Source organism: Meles meles, chromosome 3, assembly GCF_922984935.1.
Source record: "Meles meles chromosome 3, mMelMel3.1 paternal haplotype, whole genome shotgun sequence".
In the NCBI taxonomy this organism is placed as follows: Eukaryota; Metazoa; Chordata; class Mammalia; order Carnivora; family Mustelidae; genus Meles; species Meles meles.
In genome coordinates, this window is record NC_060068.1 from 137820719 (window position 1) to 137837905 (window position 17187).

Consider the following 17187-nt stretch of genomic DNA (forward strand, 5'->3'; position numbering starts at 1 on the left):
TGAAGGCAGCCCTCCTCTGTCTTGTTCCCATCAGTACTCCCATGGTCTAACACTCAGTAGGTTACTCAAGTATGTTAAATGAATGATTTTCACTTTGCTGATAGCCAAGTTAGTTCCTTTCACACAAAAGAGTAGGCTCAAGCCCTGGAGCTCCTCTTGATTAGCCTGTGGACTCTGAACACTCAGTCTCATGAGATGGGCCAGCTTCCCTTCCACTGAGCTGGCTGACACTTTGACCCTGGCCTCCACAAGACACAGGTTCTAAATCTCAGAGCTAGAAGCAGGGGGTGGTCTCACCAACAACCCAGCACAGCCAGGTACAGGATGGCAGAATCTTCTCAACGACGCTTCTGTCAAGAGATGGGCCACCACTGTTTATACACTGTGACGGGTACTCATAACCTTCTGCGGCAGCTCATTTTAGCCCAGCATTTTCCAGAAGCCTAAGCCAGAATAGCTCATGCCTAGGTAGAAGAATCCCAAAGCCTTGGGCAAGCTCTCAAGTGTAACCCTAAAACCAGGCCAGTCGGGTGGGGCAAAGCAATTCCCTTTAGATGGAATCTTTCTCAATCTAATGTAGTCTTCACCTCCAATTTGATGTATCAAACTTAACCCCAGCAGGAAAGGACCTTCTGGCTTAACCATTTTCATTTACAGAGAGGAAAAGGAAACCCAAACAGGCTCAGTAAATTGCCCAAAGTGTCTTAGCAAGTGAGCCAAACAGCTGGGACTAGAAGGCTGGTCTCCAGTTTCCTGCCCAAAGTTCTCCATCCTACCCCTACAACAGGGCTTACACCAACAATGATGTGAGGATCAGGCCTGCCTTGGGGAAGCTTCTCTCCAGTATCTCTTTCCCCAGAGAGAATTTAATGCTCCAATGACACAGGACCTAGTCAGGATCTTTCTCCTTTTCAGCTGAGAACTAGTAATACCTGCCTCAACCACCCTCACACCTAGTGTTGGAAATGAAAGGGGCCTGAGAGACAGAGACCAAAGATGCCATACCCATTTCAAAGAGGAGGGAAGCAAAGGCTCAATGGGACCTAACACAAGTCAGTCTTCCCATCCCTTCACTCCCAGACAGCTTTCTATCACGGTCCTGGGGGCTCGGGCCACAATGCCCAGTGCTATCAGGTCTCCCTGTGGGTAAGGAGTCCCCGTAGAGACTCCCAATTCCTGCCATAGGCCTTAAAATCTTCCCTCCCCTCCTCTTTCAAACTCCTCCATTGAGGATGCTCTCAGCTTGCAGGCTGGACAGACTGCTGCCAGTCTCTGCTTTGTATGATCAAACACACAAAGTCTGGGCCCAGGTAATGCACACGTGTCCCAGTCTAAAGTGGGGTGGGTACTGCCACTCAATAGCACTCATCCAGAACAGGTCAAAAACCGAGTCCTCAAGAACACAGATTCAGTGTGGCCAGCTCTTCTCATTTTTTTCTCTAACAGCTTTACTGATATCATTCACATACCATGCTATTTATCCATTTAAAGTACCAAATTCAATGGGTTTTGCTTGTTTATTTGGGGTTTTTCTACATATCGAGTCTGCCCTCTTAAAAATAAGGGGCAAATTTCTAGGTTTTCAGATTTTAAAATATAGGTGATTACTCTAAATTGTGTTTTTTAAAATTTTTTTGTTTTTTTATAAACATATAATGTATTATTGGCCCCAGGGGTACAGGTCTGTTAATCACCAGGTTTACACACTTCATAGCACTCACCATGCACATACCCTCCCCATGCTTTAAATTGTTTTTAAACTCAAGGCCAATCAAAACCCATCAGTAGGTTCAAACTTTAAAAAAGGGAGGGGCACACTTGGGTGACTCGGTTGGGCATCTGACTCTTGATTTCCGCTCAGGTCATGATGTTGGGGTTGTGGGACCAGGCCTCATGTCAGGCTTCATGCTCAGTATGGAGTCAGCTTGTCCCTGTCCCTCTGCTCTTCCCCCCCTCCCACACGTGTTCTCGCTCTAAAATAGATGAATAGTAACAAGAAAAAAACCAAAAAACCTGTCGGCCAGCCGGAATGGGCCTCAGGATGTTAAGATGAGGAATACTATTTCGCGACTTCTCCCTTTCAAAATGTAAGCCCCATCATGACAGCCCCTAAATTGTTTATCCCTGAATTTCAGGGACTGGCACCTACAAGTACTCAGAAATTTCTGGGCAACTACTTTTGCAAATCTGCAGCTGCTGGCCCCTGGAACACATCACCAACCAACCTGTTTAAGTATTATCACCGCATCAAGAAATTCAGTACACCTCATGAACAGCTGAATGCATCTGGGGACACTGTTGAAAGTTACTTCTTGACCTTCTACCCCCCCATCTGCATTCAGAGCTTTACCCAATAGGGACACAGGAAGCAGGTCTATTCAAACACTGTATTTCAGAACAGCCAGCATTTCCACCCACCCCAAGCTTTGATTCTTTGGACAAAATAATCCTAGTTCCTTCAACCATTCCCTTCTCACAGAAAGGTACAAGCATCCCTGTGAGCTGCTCTGTGTTCCTGATTTCCTGTCTCCCTCCCACATTCCCTATCGGCAGCATCTGGCTTGCCCACACCCAAGAACCTTGCTCTTACCACGTCTAAACTCTACCCCTACATTCAGCTCCACGTGGGGCAAAACCCAAATTAGGCTGTTCTATACACATAATAAGTATCTCTTTCTCAGGCTGCTGTTAATACATATACACAGAACAAGAAAAGCAGAGACCTCCACTCCCCCCAAACCAACCCAAAGCTGCAGAAAGACATCAAAGATGGAGTAGCACCGGAGTCCATTTCTCACTGACACAGCGACTAGTGCCCTCCTAAGCACCACAGTGTGGGCTTCCTGCTGCAGGATTATAGCCTCCAGTGACTCCTTAAGTCCCCCTCTGCTCTATAGCTGCCAGGACAGGGTCTGAAGAGCTGGCTCCAAGAGGCATGGGCTGCCTTCCTGTCTATGCTCAGGACCGAAGAGAAGGGATCGAGATGCAGAGGATCCAGGAAGAGACAGAAAGGCTGGCTTTGGCACCTGACCTCTGTTAGCACATGAAGACACGGGTCAAAACCAAGCCCTTGACACTCTCAAACTCTCACTTCTTATTGAGAGCTCCGGCTGAGCTCTCATGTTCATCCCCTTCATTTTCAACAGGGACTCCAGCGTGTGAGTACCCTAGATAGAACACATCACATTTACTGAAGCCCAGACATTACCAACCTATCCAAGGGCACTCAGCTGCTAAGCGGCTGGCACGACCTCAAACTATGCTCGACTGACTCCCAAGTTCCTGATCAACCACCCCATCTACCTCTTCCTCCAGATGGAGTGAAAACAGAACTGGGGTGGGAGCCAAGAAGACTGGGTTCAAGTCTCAGCGTTCCTTTCAACTGTGACCCTGAGCAACTACCGATTTCCTTTCTAGGCCTGAAGCAGGTAACCTGTAAACAAGGGGTTCAGATTCAGTGACCTCTGGGGTCCCTTCCAGCGCTATATACTCCTTCCGCTCAAAAAGAAGGGAGCGGTGCCTGGGTGGCACAGTTGGTTGAACTGAGTGTTCACTTCTGGTTTTGGCTCAGGTCGTCATCTCAGGGTTGTGGGATCGAACCCCACGGTGGCTCCGCACTCAGCATGGACTGCACTTAAGACTCTCTCTCTCTCTCTGCCCCTCTGCTATCCTCTCTCTAAAATAAATAAATATTAAAAAAAAAAATGTAGGAAAGAGCACAGCGGTCAGGACAGAGCTGAGATACCAACTGGGCACTGGGCTGGGTGAGCCTGATGAGAGAGTCCCACGTTCCCAGGGACACCTGATAGCAGTCTATCCATGGGCAAATGCAGAACCACCACACACCCCCCAAAAGTCAAACCAGCTGAAGTAAGCTGAGGGGAGGCGGCTCTGATGGAAGGGAACCTTGGGCACGCAGCTATCTGTGGAAAAGCCCACAGAGTCAAGCTGCAGAATGGTTGACAACAGGCAGCCCACTGAGCCTAGCAAGTTCTGCCACAGGAGTGCCTCCCTGGTGGAGGTGGGAGTCGCCACACCAGCCCACCGGCCAGCTTGTCCCCTGCTACTTCCAGGGCTTCCTCTTCTTCGTGCCTGTGCTGCTGCATCAGGGTGAAGCAGGCTGGTGGCTCCAAGCTCCAGCGTGAACTCAGCTGAGGCCAGTCCATCAGAAACTGCTTCTTCCAGCAACTGAGCCACATTCCAGCTAAATGTGGCCTTCTGAAAGGTCAGAGAAATCCCATAAACTGGAGCCGCTCCCTATGCCTAAAGGATGACAGCTGATAATTGCCCAACACTTCAGCAATGACTTGGAAATCTGCTCCCTTTTGTAATCTGGGAACCTTGCCCCAAAGGATCAGACAGGAAACCCCAAGCCATCTACTCTTAAGAGGTTCTCGCATGGCCAGAATACTCTTTCAAAAGAAAAAAATCTGACCGTGCCACTCTCTCATTTAAAATCTTTAATGGCTTCCCTTTGCCTTCCAGTTAAAAAAGTCACAGTTTATCTAAGGCATCTACACTACAGCCACAGGGAATTTACTTAATTCCCTGAACACTAGGGCCTTTGCTTCACCAAGCATGAGCTCTCTTTCCAGGCTTTTTCTCAAATAACTCCTACCCATCCTTCCCATTTCAAGGGGTTCAGCCATTGCTTCCTCCAGAAAGAATTCTCTGACCTAGATTTGAGTGGGTAGCCCTGCTACCCACACTCCCAGAGAATCCCATCCCTTTCTTACACAGCACTTTTCATACTGGATTGTGAGTGCATGTGCTCCTTCCCAACACAAATTTTTTTAATTCACCGTGGCATTTTCTATGCCAAACTCAAAATGTGCTGTGTGATGCTGTCAAAGTAGAGATTTATCCACTCGTTCACTAATTATCTGAACAGGAACCTGAACAAAGTGACGGTGTGAGCCATGTGGCTATCTGGAGAAAGAGCATTCCAGAACTGGACCCCTGAAGCAGAGAGAACACAACATACTCTAGGAAACACAAAGACCAACACTGCTGGGTGGGAAAAGCAGTGAAAGAGAAGGTCAGAGCTGGGGGGGGGGGGGCAGGGGGATATGAATGGGTGGTGTGGGGAGCCATATCAAAGGTAGATTAGAGAATACTCCAAGAACTTGGGACTTTATTCCACAATGAGAAGCCATGAGAGGATCTTGAGGGAAGAGTGACAGGAGACCAGGGGGAAGGCTGCTTCAGCAAGGATGACCCACGACTCTTAGTTCACGCAATTAGAAGGGTAGTTGCTTACTAATTTGAGTCTCACTTTCCTCATCTGTGAAGCAGGGTACTACATGGGCTAGAACTCATCAAGTATCCAGTAAGGGGTAACTATGGTATCACCACGACTTATCTTAAGATCAGCAGGAACTTAAGTAAGCTGGTGTACGTGAGCGAAAACCATACAGAGCCCAGGTGGACCATTTATCCAGATGGCTCCTGGCCACGGTGGGACTCAGCTTCTCTGAGAAGCTTCTTGCAAGTTCACTTTAAGGCAGCGAAAAGAAAAGGCTACCTCGAGTTACTGGAATGGATGTCTGGAGTTAGGTAAGGTGGTTATCAAAAGTAGGGAGGATTATTATTACAAGTGTCTGCCTTTGGCTCAGGTGATGATCCCAGGATCCTTGGGATCGTGCCCTGCACTGGGCTCCCTGCTAATCGAGGAGCCCATCTCCCTCTGCTATGACCCCCACCCACCGCCGCTTGTACTCTCTCAAATAAATAATATCTTAAAACAACGATAAGCCAAAAAGCAAACAAGCAAAAACCAAAGGGCCCTCTAAACAAGGCCTCTGATGGAAGGGGTCAGCTGGGTTTGCTAAGAGTACCTCATACTGAGATGGGGAAGTCCCTCACTACACAGGACCAATTTATATGGCTGGCTTTACAAAATTCATCAACAAAGGCCTACATTCCTCATATCCCACACCAATGACTTTGTCAGTCCAAGGTGCAGCCAAAAGAAAGATGCCAAGTCAACACTGTCCCTGTGATTCTTAGAAAATCCCTCAGGGAGACAACCTAGGCTATCTGCCATAAGAAGTTGGCCAAATGGCCCTGGTAACTTCCGCAAATAGTGCTACTTGAAAATTAAGCTAACTCCTGATTACCCATCCTCACTTAGGAAAGTTATGAATAACCCCCCAGAAGGGATAACTGAAACTACATATATCTAGCTTTGGAATGCATCCTCTGGAACATAAACCACTTAAACCTGCATGGGACACTTCAACTAATGAATGGGGCTACCCCATACTCAAATTAATTTGATCCTCAAAATAACCTCAGCACAGGGATTAGTCCCATTCTGAGACTAAGAAAAACAGAGGTTAGGTAGGCTAAGTCACCAAGTGAGGGCAGAAAGAGGTACTCTGCCCATGTTCTGATTTAAATCCTATCACTACCTATCCCTCTGCTCCCTCACTCAGCTGTTCCCTATGCTTTCATCAGCCAGGTATCAAAACTTACTTCCTTTCATGAACCCCCAGCAAGGTTAAGGCCATCCTCTCTCCTGACTACTCCACCAGGACTCTGGACCATCCAAGGATGTTTGTGAGCCCAGACTGAAGGACCTGTGAGCCCTCTTGAGGCCCCAGCACCCTAATTACCCCCTTTGTGAGCTTGTCTTGGATTTTGCAAACAGTGGCACTCCCATCTGCCAAGCTCTCCATTTTAAAGAGGTTTTTGTGGTTTCAGACCCACTCCTCCTCTCTCTCCACGCCTCCCTCTGGGAGGGAACAGAGTGCTGAGTAACAGCTCTAAAATGCTTACTCTAGCCTTGGTCCCACTGCTTGGTGGGTCAGCCAAGACACTCCACCCGTCAGGAGGTTCAGGGTTTCAGACTGCAGAGACCACCCCGTATTCCCCCAGCCTGAATGGGTATACCTCTCCCTTCGGAGCAGGCACTTATTTTCCCAGGGAAGTAGAAAACTCAAACACCCTACCCTGAAGTATCAGGGACAGTCAGCCTCCTCCCACCTCCCTTTCAGAGGGTCCTAACTGTGTGCTTTCTTTAGAAGGGGAAAAAGTAATCTGAAATGCAGGAAAACAGCTTTAAAGCCTCATTATGGAGGCTAGCCTAGCAGTTCTTAGCTGAGGGTGCGCTGTATAAACAATGGGCTCATCATGCCTGACAAGCAATTCCTTTATCATAATCTAAAGGGATCAGATTTCCTCCATTGTCACCAAAATGTCTTCTTGAAACTGGTTCGAATCAGGATCCACACAATGCATCCGAATGATGTCTCAACTCTTTTTTTTTAAAAATGTCATTTGTCAATAACCTGTCCTGCAGAATTTCTCACATTCAGAAACTGGACTGCTACCCCCAAGGTCCATTAACTTGTTCCTCCGTGTCCACAGATCTAGGACTCTATTAGGTTTGGGTTCAATTCTTCTTTGGAGGGGGGATATGTTCACAGGCAGTGCTGGGTACTTTCTATCATGGCACTGCAAGGTATATACTGTCTGCTTGCTCCACAGTATCTGATATGCACCCAAGTGATCATCTAGGTTCCTAAAGCCAGAAGAGTCTCTCCAGTCCTCATAGAACTTGTATTCAAACTGAGTTCTTAACTGCTACAGCAAACAGAAATAAACACGTATTAAAAACTCTGTTTAGGGGTGCCTGGGTGGCTCAGTGGGTTAAGGCCTCTGCCCTTGGCTCAGGTCATGATCCCAGGGTCCTGGGATGGAGCCCCACATCAGGCTCTCTGCTCAGCGGGGAGCCTGCTTCCTCCTCTCTCTCTTCCTGCCTCTCTGCCTACTTGTGATTTCTGTCTGTCAAATAAATAAATAAAAACTTTTAAAAAAACAAAACTCTGTTTTGGTTTCTTTCTTGTGTGGGGGGGTGGTTTATTGAAAAAGTTTTTTAATTATTCTATTTTTTTAAAGGCTTTTATTTATTTAAGAGAGAGAGAGAGATCACAAGTAAGCAGAGAGGCAGGCAGAGAGAGGGGGGAAGCAAGCTCCCTGCAGAGCAGACAGCCTAATGTGGGGCTCCATCGAGGACCCTGAGATCATGACCTGAGCTGAAAGCAGAGGCATAACCCACTGAGCCACCCAGATGCCCTACTGAAAAACTTTTGATAGGAAAAATACTTTTAAGACATTTAGACCTAATTGGATTCCCTCATTCTGAGATGAAGAAACAGAGGCAGAGGAAGCCCAGGGAGTGCTGGTATCCACAATGCTATTCAATAACAGAATCAGAAGTGGAATGAACATGCTTCATAATGGTCATCATTTATTACAAAAATTTTAAAATAGCAATTATTGGATAAGTAGCACCTATTAGATGGTCTGTGCCTGGCACTATGCTAAGGGCTTTATAAACATTATCTTCTTCAATTCTCACAACCTTTAGAAATAGTAACTATCATTATTGTCATTTTGGGGATGAAAAAATGGTGTGGCTCAGAGAGGCTGAGTAATTCACCCAAGATTGCACAGCAAGTTAGAATCAAAACTCAATATATACAAATATCGAAACATTATGTTGCTGATCTGCAACTAATAGTCAATTATACCTCGATTTTTTAAAAAAAATATTTTATTTATTTGACAGAGAGAAATCACAACTAGGCAGAGAGGCAGGCAGAGAGAGAGGAGGAAGCAGGCTCTCTGCAGAGCAGAGAGCCCAATCCGGGGCTCGATCCCAGGACCCTGGGATCATGACCTGAGCTGAAGGCAGAGGCTTTAACCCACTGAGCCACCCAGGCGCCCCTATACCTCGATTTTTTAAAAAAGCAACAACGGCAGCAAAAGAAGCGAAGCTGGGACTAAAAACTGTAGACTGTAGGATTCCAAGGCAGAGCTGTTGCTTCCATAGTCCATTTCTCATGGTGGGGAAAGGAAAAGGCAAGGAGGGTCTGATGAAGCTCTAAAAGCTATACTGAAAATCGATACCCCAGATCCACACAGATACCCCCCCCTAATGACTAGGAAGAGCCTGAAAAAGGGCCTAAACCTAAGAAGAAAAGTAGAGAAAGAGAGTAAAGATTTGAGGCCAGTTCCCTGTGGTGGAGGATTCCTAGGGTTGCTCTGGGTTAGCTGAGACTTTACCTCTTCTTTACTTTGTGCCATCAGTTAGCTACACTTCAAAAGAACACAAAAAAGTGATGCCCAGAACACAAATACTCATGCCAGAGAACCTGGCGGGATTTCCCTTTAAAGTCAATAACACTGTGGTGCCTGTGTGGCTCAGTCAGTTAGGTTATCTGCCTTTGGCTCAGGTCATGATCCCAGGGTCCTGGGATCAAGCACCATGTCGGGCTTCCTCCTCAAGAAGGGGATCCTGCTTCTCCCTCTGCCTGCTGCTCCCCCTGCTTGTGCCCCACCCCCGACAAATAAATTTTAAAAGTCTTTAAAAAAATAAAATAAAGTAAGAGTAAAGAACACTATACCACTGCTTAATTTTCTTGTTACATGAAGTTAGAAGTCCTACACGACCAATCCACTGATTCCCCCTGCTGGGGTGGGCAGAAGCTTGTGGTGATGATACACTCTCAGGTCTCAACCCACTGCATGTGCACTAGCCACAGCAAACTTAGTTCACTTATGGTCCTTCCCCACAGCCTTGAAAGCGTATGTGTACTCTACCAAAGGTAGTTTTTACAAAACACAAATAAACAAATTAGAATTTATTTTTAAAACATTCATCATACCACATTCCAAAGCAAAAATAGCCAATTCCTTGGGTCAGCAACCTTTAAGATTATAGACAATATGCCTTTCCTATCTACGGATAAGCAAAACTCCGTTTTCAAGGAGATGGATCCCATATATGAGTACTGACACAATACCAGACAAGGAAAGTACTGCATGCTCCATCCCCCCTCCTCTTCCAGGTGGAGAAAAAGACGACCCAAATAGAGTCCTGGAAAGCCCCAGTCTCCGAGACATGGTAGAACAGCTTCCACATGCTAGGCATTGGGCTATCACCACAGTCAATGCTCACAACCCCATGAAACAGGTAAATCATGATTTAATCCTTTTTATTCAAACCGAGAAGCTGAGACACAGAATGGTTAAGTACCTTGCCCAAGGACAAACAGCCAGCAAGTGGTAGAGCTGACACTTGAGCCAATGCAGTTTTAACCCCAGAACCTTTATTGTGGATCATTTCCTATCCTGCTTCTTTCATATTCACAAGAGTTGTGGCTAGAATAAGGAAAAGAGTTTAAAGGTCTTCAAAATAGTCTCTAGGGGAGGGATATACAAAAGACCAAAATGCAAATCCTGACTTAAAATCTAAGATGTGGACACTTAAACCAGAATAGAGAACCCCACAAGAATGGGGGGGATACTGAAAAACATCTTTTATTACTAGTTACTGCATGTGTCCCTTAAAGCACTAAAAACACTAGCATTGGAGCCAAAAGGAGAGCTAAAAATAGGCATTTGCAGCAAGCTCTGGAAAGCTTTTAGCTTGCTCATGAGGCACTCATTTCTGTAGACTCCCAAAAACATATGCATCACAGAACACAAAAATTCCCAAGACCACACTGCCACTCCACTGGTGTCACATTTAAACTTGTCCAAGCTCCAAATAAAATCAGGGCTGAAAAAACGGCCTTAGCAGTCCATGCACTCTCCAAAAAAAAGAGCCTCCATCTAACCTTACTAGACAGACGATTCAATCAGAATTCTCCCTCAAGAAGCAACCAAGCCCTAACTACAGACAGAGAAGCTACTGGATCAATTCAGAATCAGTCTGTCAAAAACTAGTCCTAAGGTTCAAAAACCAAGCAGCAGACAAGACACTTTGTTGCCTTAAGATTCCAGAAAAACAAGAACAGAGCAAAACTACCAGACTCAGAATTTTGCTTTGGGCACTTAAACCAAGCTGGCTTCTCCACTCAGGGAAGGCGAGATGCCAGCCAAGCTGTCTTCTTCCCACGATCAATAACCCCAGTGACGCATCCTATCAAGGGCCCCTGCACTTGCACAAAACGCCAGCTCAGGCACCCAATACCACCTGATGTCATGGCTGATTTAAAACCCACAAGGCAGGTTCACCATTAGCTAAGCAGCAGCAGCCAGGGTGAGTAGCCCCATTTAAACTTCTGAGGAGTGCTCTCTCCTGGGGATGATTATACCCCTTTGAGTTTAAAGGGGGGGGGGGACTAAAGAGTGTCTTAAAGTTACATTCCCTCCCTCTGTGGGTGGATCAGGAGGGATATGCAAGAAAATGGAGGTTTCAGCACTGCCCTTTGCATAATAGAGTTCTGGAAGGGAAAGGGGGGAAGGGGAGAGGGCAGAAGGAAGAGAACACGGTTTGAGGTATTATTAGTAAACCCCAAATGTCCCCTCCTCCAAATGAAGCAACCTTAAAATAAATAAAAATTGCAACATGCTATTTTCCGAATTGGCTGTTCTAGTTTCCTTAAGACTATGAGTGATCCTAATCCCTCGAATGTAAAAGCATTAGTAAGTTCCCTCTTCAACTTTCCCCATTTTGATGCTTTAAACTAGTCTTAACCAGCGACTGTAGAAGGGGACTTTTGAAAAGCACTACGGCTATGGCCACAGGCCCAACATTCTAGCTGCGAGCGGGTTTTGATACTGGTCCACTTCAAAAGGACCCAAAACAGCCGCTGAGCCTCCACGCGCCGGCAGAGGGAGGCGGCAGGGCGCGCCCCCCACCCAACCGACGATCTCGTCTGGGCGAAGGGAGGCCGAGACGAGCCTCCATATTCTTCACCGCCTTTCCCCCCACAATGACACGGCTCCGCCGGGATCTCCCAAGGGACGGGGTCCACAGGACCGAAAATCCGAGCAGGGAGAGGGAGGGCGCGAGGAGCGCCGGCCGGCGGTCACATGCTGCTCCCCGCGCGGGGAGGCACCACGTTGTCCCGGCTGCGGAGGAATGCCGGGAAGGGGGGCCGCGCACTCACACTCGCGCACACGCACACTCCGAGCCGCGCCGTGCCGCCGGCCCGCACCCGCCTTCTACCCGGAGCGCGGCGGCGGGGGCCGAACGTACAGGCCCAGCGGCCGCGAGCAGCCCGCGGGCCAGCGGCGCATGGCGCCCAACTGTCACCCGCCCGCCCAGCCCGGCCACTCCCTCCCCCGCCGCCACACGCCCCTCCTGTCGCCGCATGCCCCCTTCATCGCCTCACATTTTCCGCCAACCCCTAACTGGATCCCCGCACACTCGCCATCCGGCTCCCGCTCGAGGCGGAAGGTCCCCGGGATCGGGAAGGGAAACCACCGAATTCAATGACACGTTGGGTTTCCTCTTCTCATCATTCTCCCCGTAACCGACCCCTCAACCCGTCCCTAATGGCGATTCCACCACCTAGTATCATCTACCAGAGAACAAAACTTGTTAACTTTTAAAGCCCGAATCCGTGTGGTCGATATGAACTCATCACCGCGCGCTTCGCAGCCCGTGACATATGCTCATTAAACATTTACAACATGGGGACGATCGTAACGCTACCAAAACGGGGAACGTGGGGCAGGGTGGTAACAGGGGCTTCCCGAGAAAGGGTTAAGCTAGAAACCGTCTTCGACACCAACACGCGGGAGGGAGAGCGAGCCCTTTTCACCGAAACCAGCGCCCACCCTCTCCTGGCGAGGTAGGCCCGGACCACGCCGTTGCCCACTAACCGCTGAGGCCCAGGCGGTGGCCATGGGCTCCCCGGGGCTGGGCCCTCCGGCAGGGGCGTCTTCCCGTGTGTGTGAGAGGGAACCGCGACCCAAACGAGCCAGGAGGCAATTAAAAAAAAAAAAAAAAAAAAATCCCGAGTCACCACGACCAGCGGCGGACCCCCGGGCCCTGAAGGCCGCTGGGGGAGGGGACGCCCAAGTCCCCGGAAGAGGTCCCCGGATCCAAGAGAGCAAGCAGGGAGACCCACCTGGAGGGGACTGTCCGTTCACCGTGGCCAGGACCGGCGGCAGCGCGTTCTTAGTCCACGGGTTCACCTTGGGCGGAGGGGCCTCCACGAAGTCACGACGCCCGGCGCCCGAGGCTCCAGCCGCTCCTCCGCCAGCGCCCGGCTCACCGCCGCCGCCCTCCTCCCCGTCGCTGATCGCCAGGCCCTCGGCGCCCGGCGGCTGCGGCGGCCGCGGGCTCTCGCGCTCCAGCTGCCCGGTGCCGTCCTTGTGTGGTTTGGCGCAGGGCGGCCGAGGTCTCCGGACGCCGCCGTCCGGCTCCCCCCCTCCGACGTCGTTCGCCCCGGGTTCGCCCTTGCCCTCGGGCTGCGGCGGCGGCGGCTTCTTCCTCACCAGACCCCCGTGCTCTTCGGCCTGCAAGAGGGGGGCGCCCCCCGGCAGCAGCGGCTCCACCTGAGTGGCCATCTGCGCGCCCGCCCCCCCGGAGAAGCCGGGCGCGCCCGAGGCTGCCTCCCCCGCCTCGAACTTGGCTTTCAGGGCACCCGCGACGCCTTCCTCCGGAGCGCTGGGCCCCAGTCCCTGCGGAGAAGGGTCGGGGTTCACGCTAGGCGCGGCCCCCCTCGCGGTCGGATGCAGCCGCCGTAGATCCGAGGCCCGCTGGCGGGGCGGGGGGGGTAGGAAGGCCCCCCACTCTGCGGTCCAGGCCTCCTCGGCGCGCGTGCCCCCCCCGCCCGTTCCTCGCAAGGCGCCCCCACCCCGAGCCTGGCAGGCTTCTCGTCCCGTCCCTCCCTCCCCCCCGCCGCCGGGGCGGCCCGGGCTTCCCGGCTCGGGGGCTGCAGCAATATGGACGGACGGGGGAGAGGCGCGGCGAGCCGAGGCGACCACGCGATCCGCGGCAGGCGGCGGGCGGGCGCGCGCCTCGCGACGCGGCGGGCGAGGGGAGGGGACGGCGCAGCGGGGACGCGCCCGCCGAGGCCGGACCTTGGCCACAGGCGGGCGAGCGAAGCCAGCGGGAGCGCGCGCGCACAGCCTCGCGGCCCCGCCCCTCGCCCCGCCCCTCGCCTCCAATTCCTCGGAGCACCTCCCGGACTGGGGGGTGAGGGGTGCTCTGACCGGACGGGGGCGAGCACGTGCCTGATGCAATTCGGAAGGGAGGGCAATGGGGGGGGCAGGAGAGATGGGTGGGTGAAGAGGGGGAGGTGTCTTAAAGGGCCAGCGCGTCAGGGCGTCCGCAGGTGGAGCACATGGGAACGGGCCACGCGGCCGACCGGGCCTGGTCGCGCTGTTTAGGTTGGGTGCGCCAAATTCGGGAGAAGGAGCTGTTAATGTCACCCTTGATTTACAGGGTGAAGGAGAGGGGTGCCCATCCACCTCGAACACGTACTCATGCTGCCGGCTCCCTGGCGCCCCATGGGCCTGGCCCCTCTGGGCGCCGCCTGGGTGACCTTGGGCGAGCCGCCCTCACCTCTGTGGGCCGTGCTCGGCTCCTCCCCGCGGGTTCTGGCCGGGACACTGCCCTGAGTTGGGTTCGACGCCCGGCCCGAAGGCAGGCCCTTAACCCTTGGGGACAAGGGTGCCTACAAAGTGGGAACGAATTACCAACAGCACCCCCCCCCCCCCCGCCCGCCCGGCCAAGCCCCCTAAACCGAGTGTTTATAGGCAGGAAATGTTTTTTTCTTTCAAGTGCATTTCGTTTTTTCTAAATAATTGCTTTGGGCGGAGTTAAACCTATGCCCGATTGGGACTCAGAGATCTGAGATTTTATCCAGGCGCTTGCCCTGCGCCTTACTAACTCTGCTGCAGTGGTCTCCTCAGTGGGCCTCAGTTTCTCTTCTGTAAAAGGAACCAGTTGTGTAGGACAGTGATTTCAAACTTAGGTGCACATTCAGTAAATACTAACCTTGTACTGTGGGGGCCTGCAGAGTTCTAGAAAACGGGGTTCGGCAGTGAGTCAGGCTAACGAAGTCTCCATCGTTATGAAATTTACACTCTAAGGTGGAGAAAGAAACTGGTAAACAAGCGCTTGTCTAGTATCTATGAAGACAATAATTACTACAGTGGTAGCTTGGACTCAACCAGCTACTTCAACTTGGATGGTGAGGGAAAACTCTGAATGTAGATTCCAAGTGTTTTAAGGATTAAGTATGCGTGGGATGGACCTAGAAACCTGCGTTTCTAAGAATCCCCCTTGGGTGCTTACCGATCAGCCGGTCCTACACTTCCCTTGGAGAATTCCTGGCCTCTCTGAATGGCTGTGATCCCACCTGCTCAAGACATAACAGCCTGGGATGTTGGCCATCTCCACTGCAAGAATTAGAGCACACGATGGGCTGGGTATGGGAGGAGGCTTATTGAATAGCCTCTTGGAACTGCCCCAGGGGATAACGCTGATTGTAGGGTGGTTGTAACCATGACTACTGGGGAGAGGAGCTGTTGGGGACAGCCAAGCAATCTGATGTCTAGTCCCAGCTCTTCCCTAACTTGCAACTCAGCCTCTGCACCATGATCAGCATTCCACTCTTTCCTGGGTACACTTTCCTGGCAGAGAAAAGGGGTAAATTATGCCTGCTTGCTTCTACCCTCCCATCTTTTGTAAGGAGTCAAGTGAGACAATGTTAGTCAAAGTGCTGTGTAAATTATAGAGACTGAGGCCAGTGTTTCAAAAGAGGTACTAAGAAATGGTACCTCTTCCTGTAATGATTACAGGAATATCAATAAATTTAAGCAGGATTCTTCATAATTGCATTATATATGTCCTTAATCAGAAGGTAAATTATTTCACCTTGCCACTCAAATGCACTATTTTTTTAAATCATATTTACTGATCAGTATTTCCTGAAGAGGTAATTCACACTAGGCCTTATTTGTTAATAAGGGGCATCATGGTCACGGTTGGTCATTCTGTTCTATATTCCTGTAATTGGAGGTAGAAAGTAGAGTTGCCCCCATACAACTTGTAAGGGAACCTGGACTCTGGATGAGTAACCTGTTCACACCACCCAGCACTCAATCTGAGCTGAACAAGCACCTTCAAGATTGCTGTTTGGAGGCTAGAGGGGCACTGGGACCTGCTCTGTCCCAGAAAGCGGCTCTTAAATATCAGCGTGCCATTTTACAGATGGGCAAACTGGGGCCATAGACAGTAAAAGAAAAGACTACATCTTAAACTGAGGCTGTTAGAGCTGGAAAAAGGAATCTTAATGATTACTCAGTTTCCTCGTTTTGCAGATGAGGGCAGTGAGGTTCAGAGAAGTGAAGTTACTTAACCAAGGTCACACAGCTAGTTCAGGGCAGAGCCAGGTCTCACACCTGAACTTCTTGACCCTAAATCCAGTAGTTTTTTCAATATAAAATGATGGAATCGGGATTCAAGTTCAGGTCTTTAAAATTCCTGATCCCCTGTGACATTTAATATTCAGTTTTAAATATTAATAATTACTAAAACCAGTTAGGAGAGCTGCTTTTATTGAGTACCTACTATATCCTAGGTATTATGAAAAATCCTTGACATTCATTATCTCAATTAATTCACACAATAACCCAATGAGATACATATTAATTCTTGCCACAAATTATCCATTGAGTCCCTACTGTGTGCCTGGCATGACGAGGCCCTGTGGCTGTACTCTTCAATCACAAAAGGTCACTGAAGTTCAGAAAAGAAAGCACGGTGTGTGAGGGTGCCTGGGTGGGGCAGTTGGCTAAGTGTCCAACCTTTGCTTTTGCCTCAGCTAAGGATCTCAGGGTCATGATCTCAGGATGGTGAGACTGAGCCCCATGTCAGGCTCCCACTCAGCGTGGAGTCCGCTTGAGATTCTCTTTTCTCCTTCTCCCCCTCCCGCTCTCTCTCCCTAAAATAAACAAAAACATCTTTTCTTTAAAGATTTTAACTTATTTATTTGAGAGACAGAGACAGTGACAGGGAAAGAGAGCACAAGCAGGGACGAGAGGTAGAAGGGCTCAATCCCAGGATCCTGGGATCCTGACCAGAGCCAAAGGCAGCTGCTTAGCCGACTGAGCCACCCAGACTGCCCAGATAAATAGATCTTTAAAAAAGAAAGTAAGGTGGGTGCCTGGTGTCACCGGCAGCAACTAAATATCAGAGTGACCTGTTTCAGGGCGGTGTAACTTCCCAGGCCTTGTTCTAACACACCACTGTAAGGCCTGCCTCTCTCTTCCTCCCATTGCCAAGCCCACAAGTAATTATACAGAAACCATGAAATATATTGTCCTGGGAAAGATGCTAAAAATGTTGAATCTTGTCTCCCCAAAAGGCAAACTCCAACGACAGGGAGAGGGGCAAGCAATTAAGCAATATGTGACCCTAGGCTAAAAAAG

At 50.0% G+C, this 17187-nt stretch overlaps 1 protein-coding gene across 3 annotated transcripts in view; it reads right to left on the bottom strand.

Annotated features, from left to right (window-relative positions):
* LARP1 (La ribonucleoprotein 1, translational regulator) overlaps positions 1 to 13761 on the bottom strand; it is a 59326-nt gene extending 45565 nt beyond the window's left edge. For all 3 annotated transcript variants that reach the window (XM_045999611.1, XM_045999610.1, XM_045999609.1), the window contains exon 1: positions 12873 to 13761. In XM_045999611.1, coding sequence (XP_045855567.1) covers positions 12873 to 13314 — 442 coding nt within the window. In that variant the 5' untranslated portion in view covers positions 13315 to 13761. The remainder of the gene's footprint in view (positions 1 to 12872) is intronic.
* Positions 13762 to 17187: the final 3426 nt, after the last annotated feature.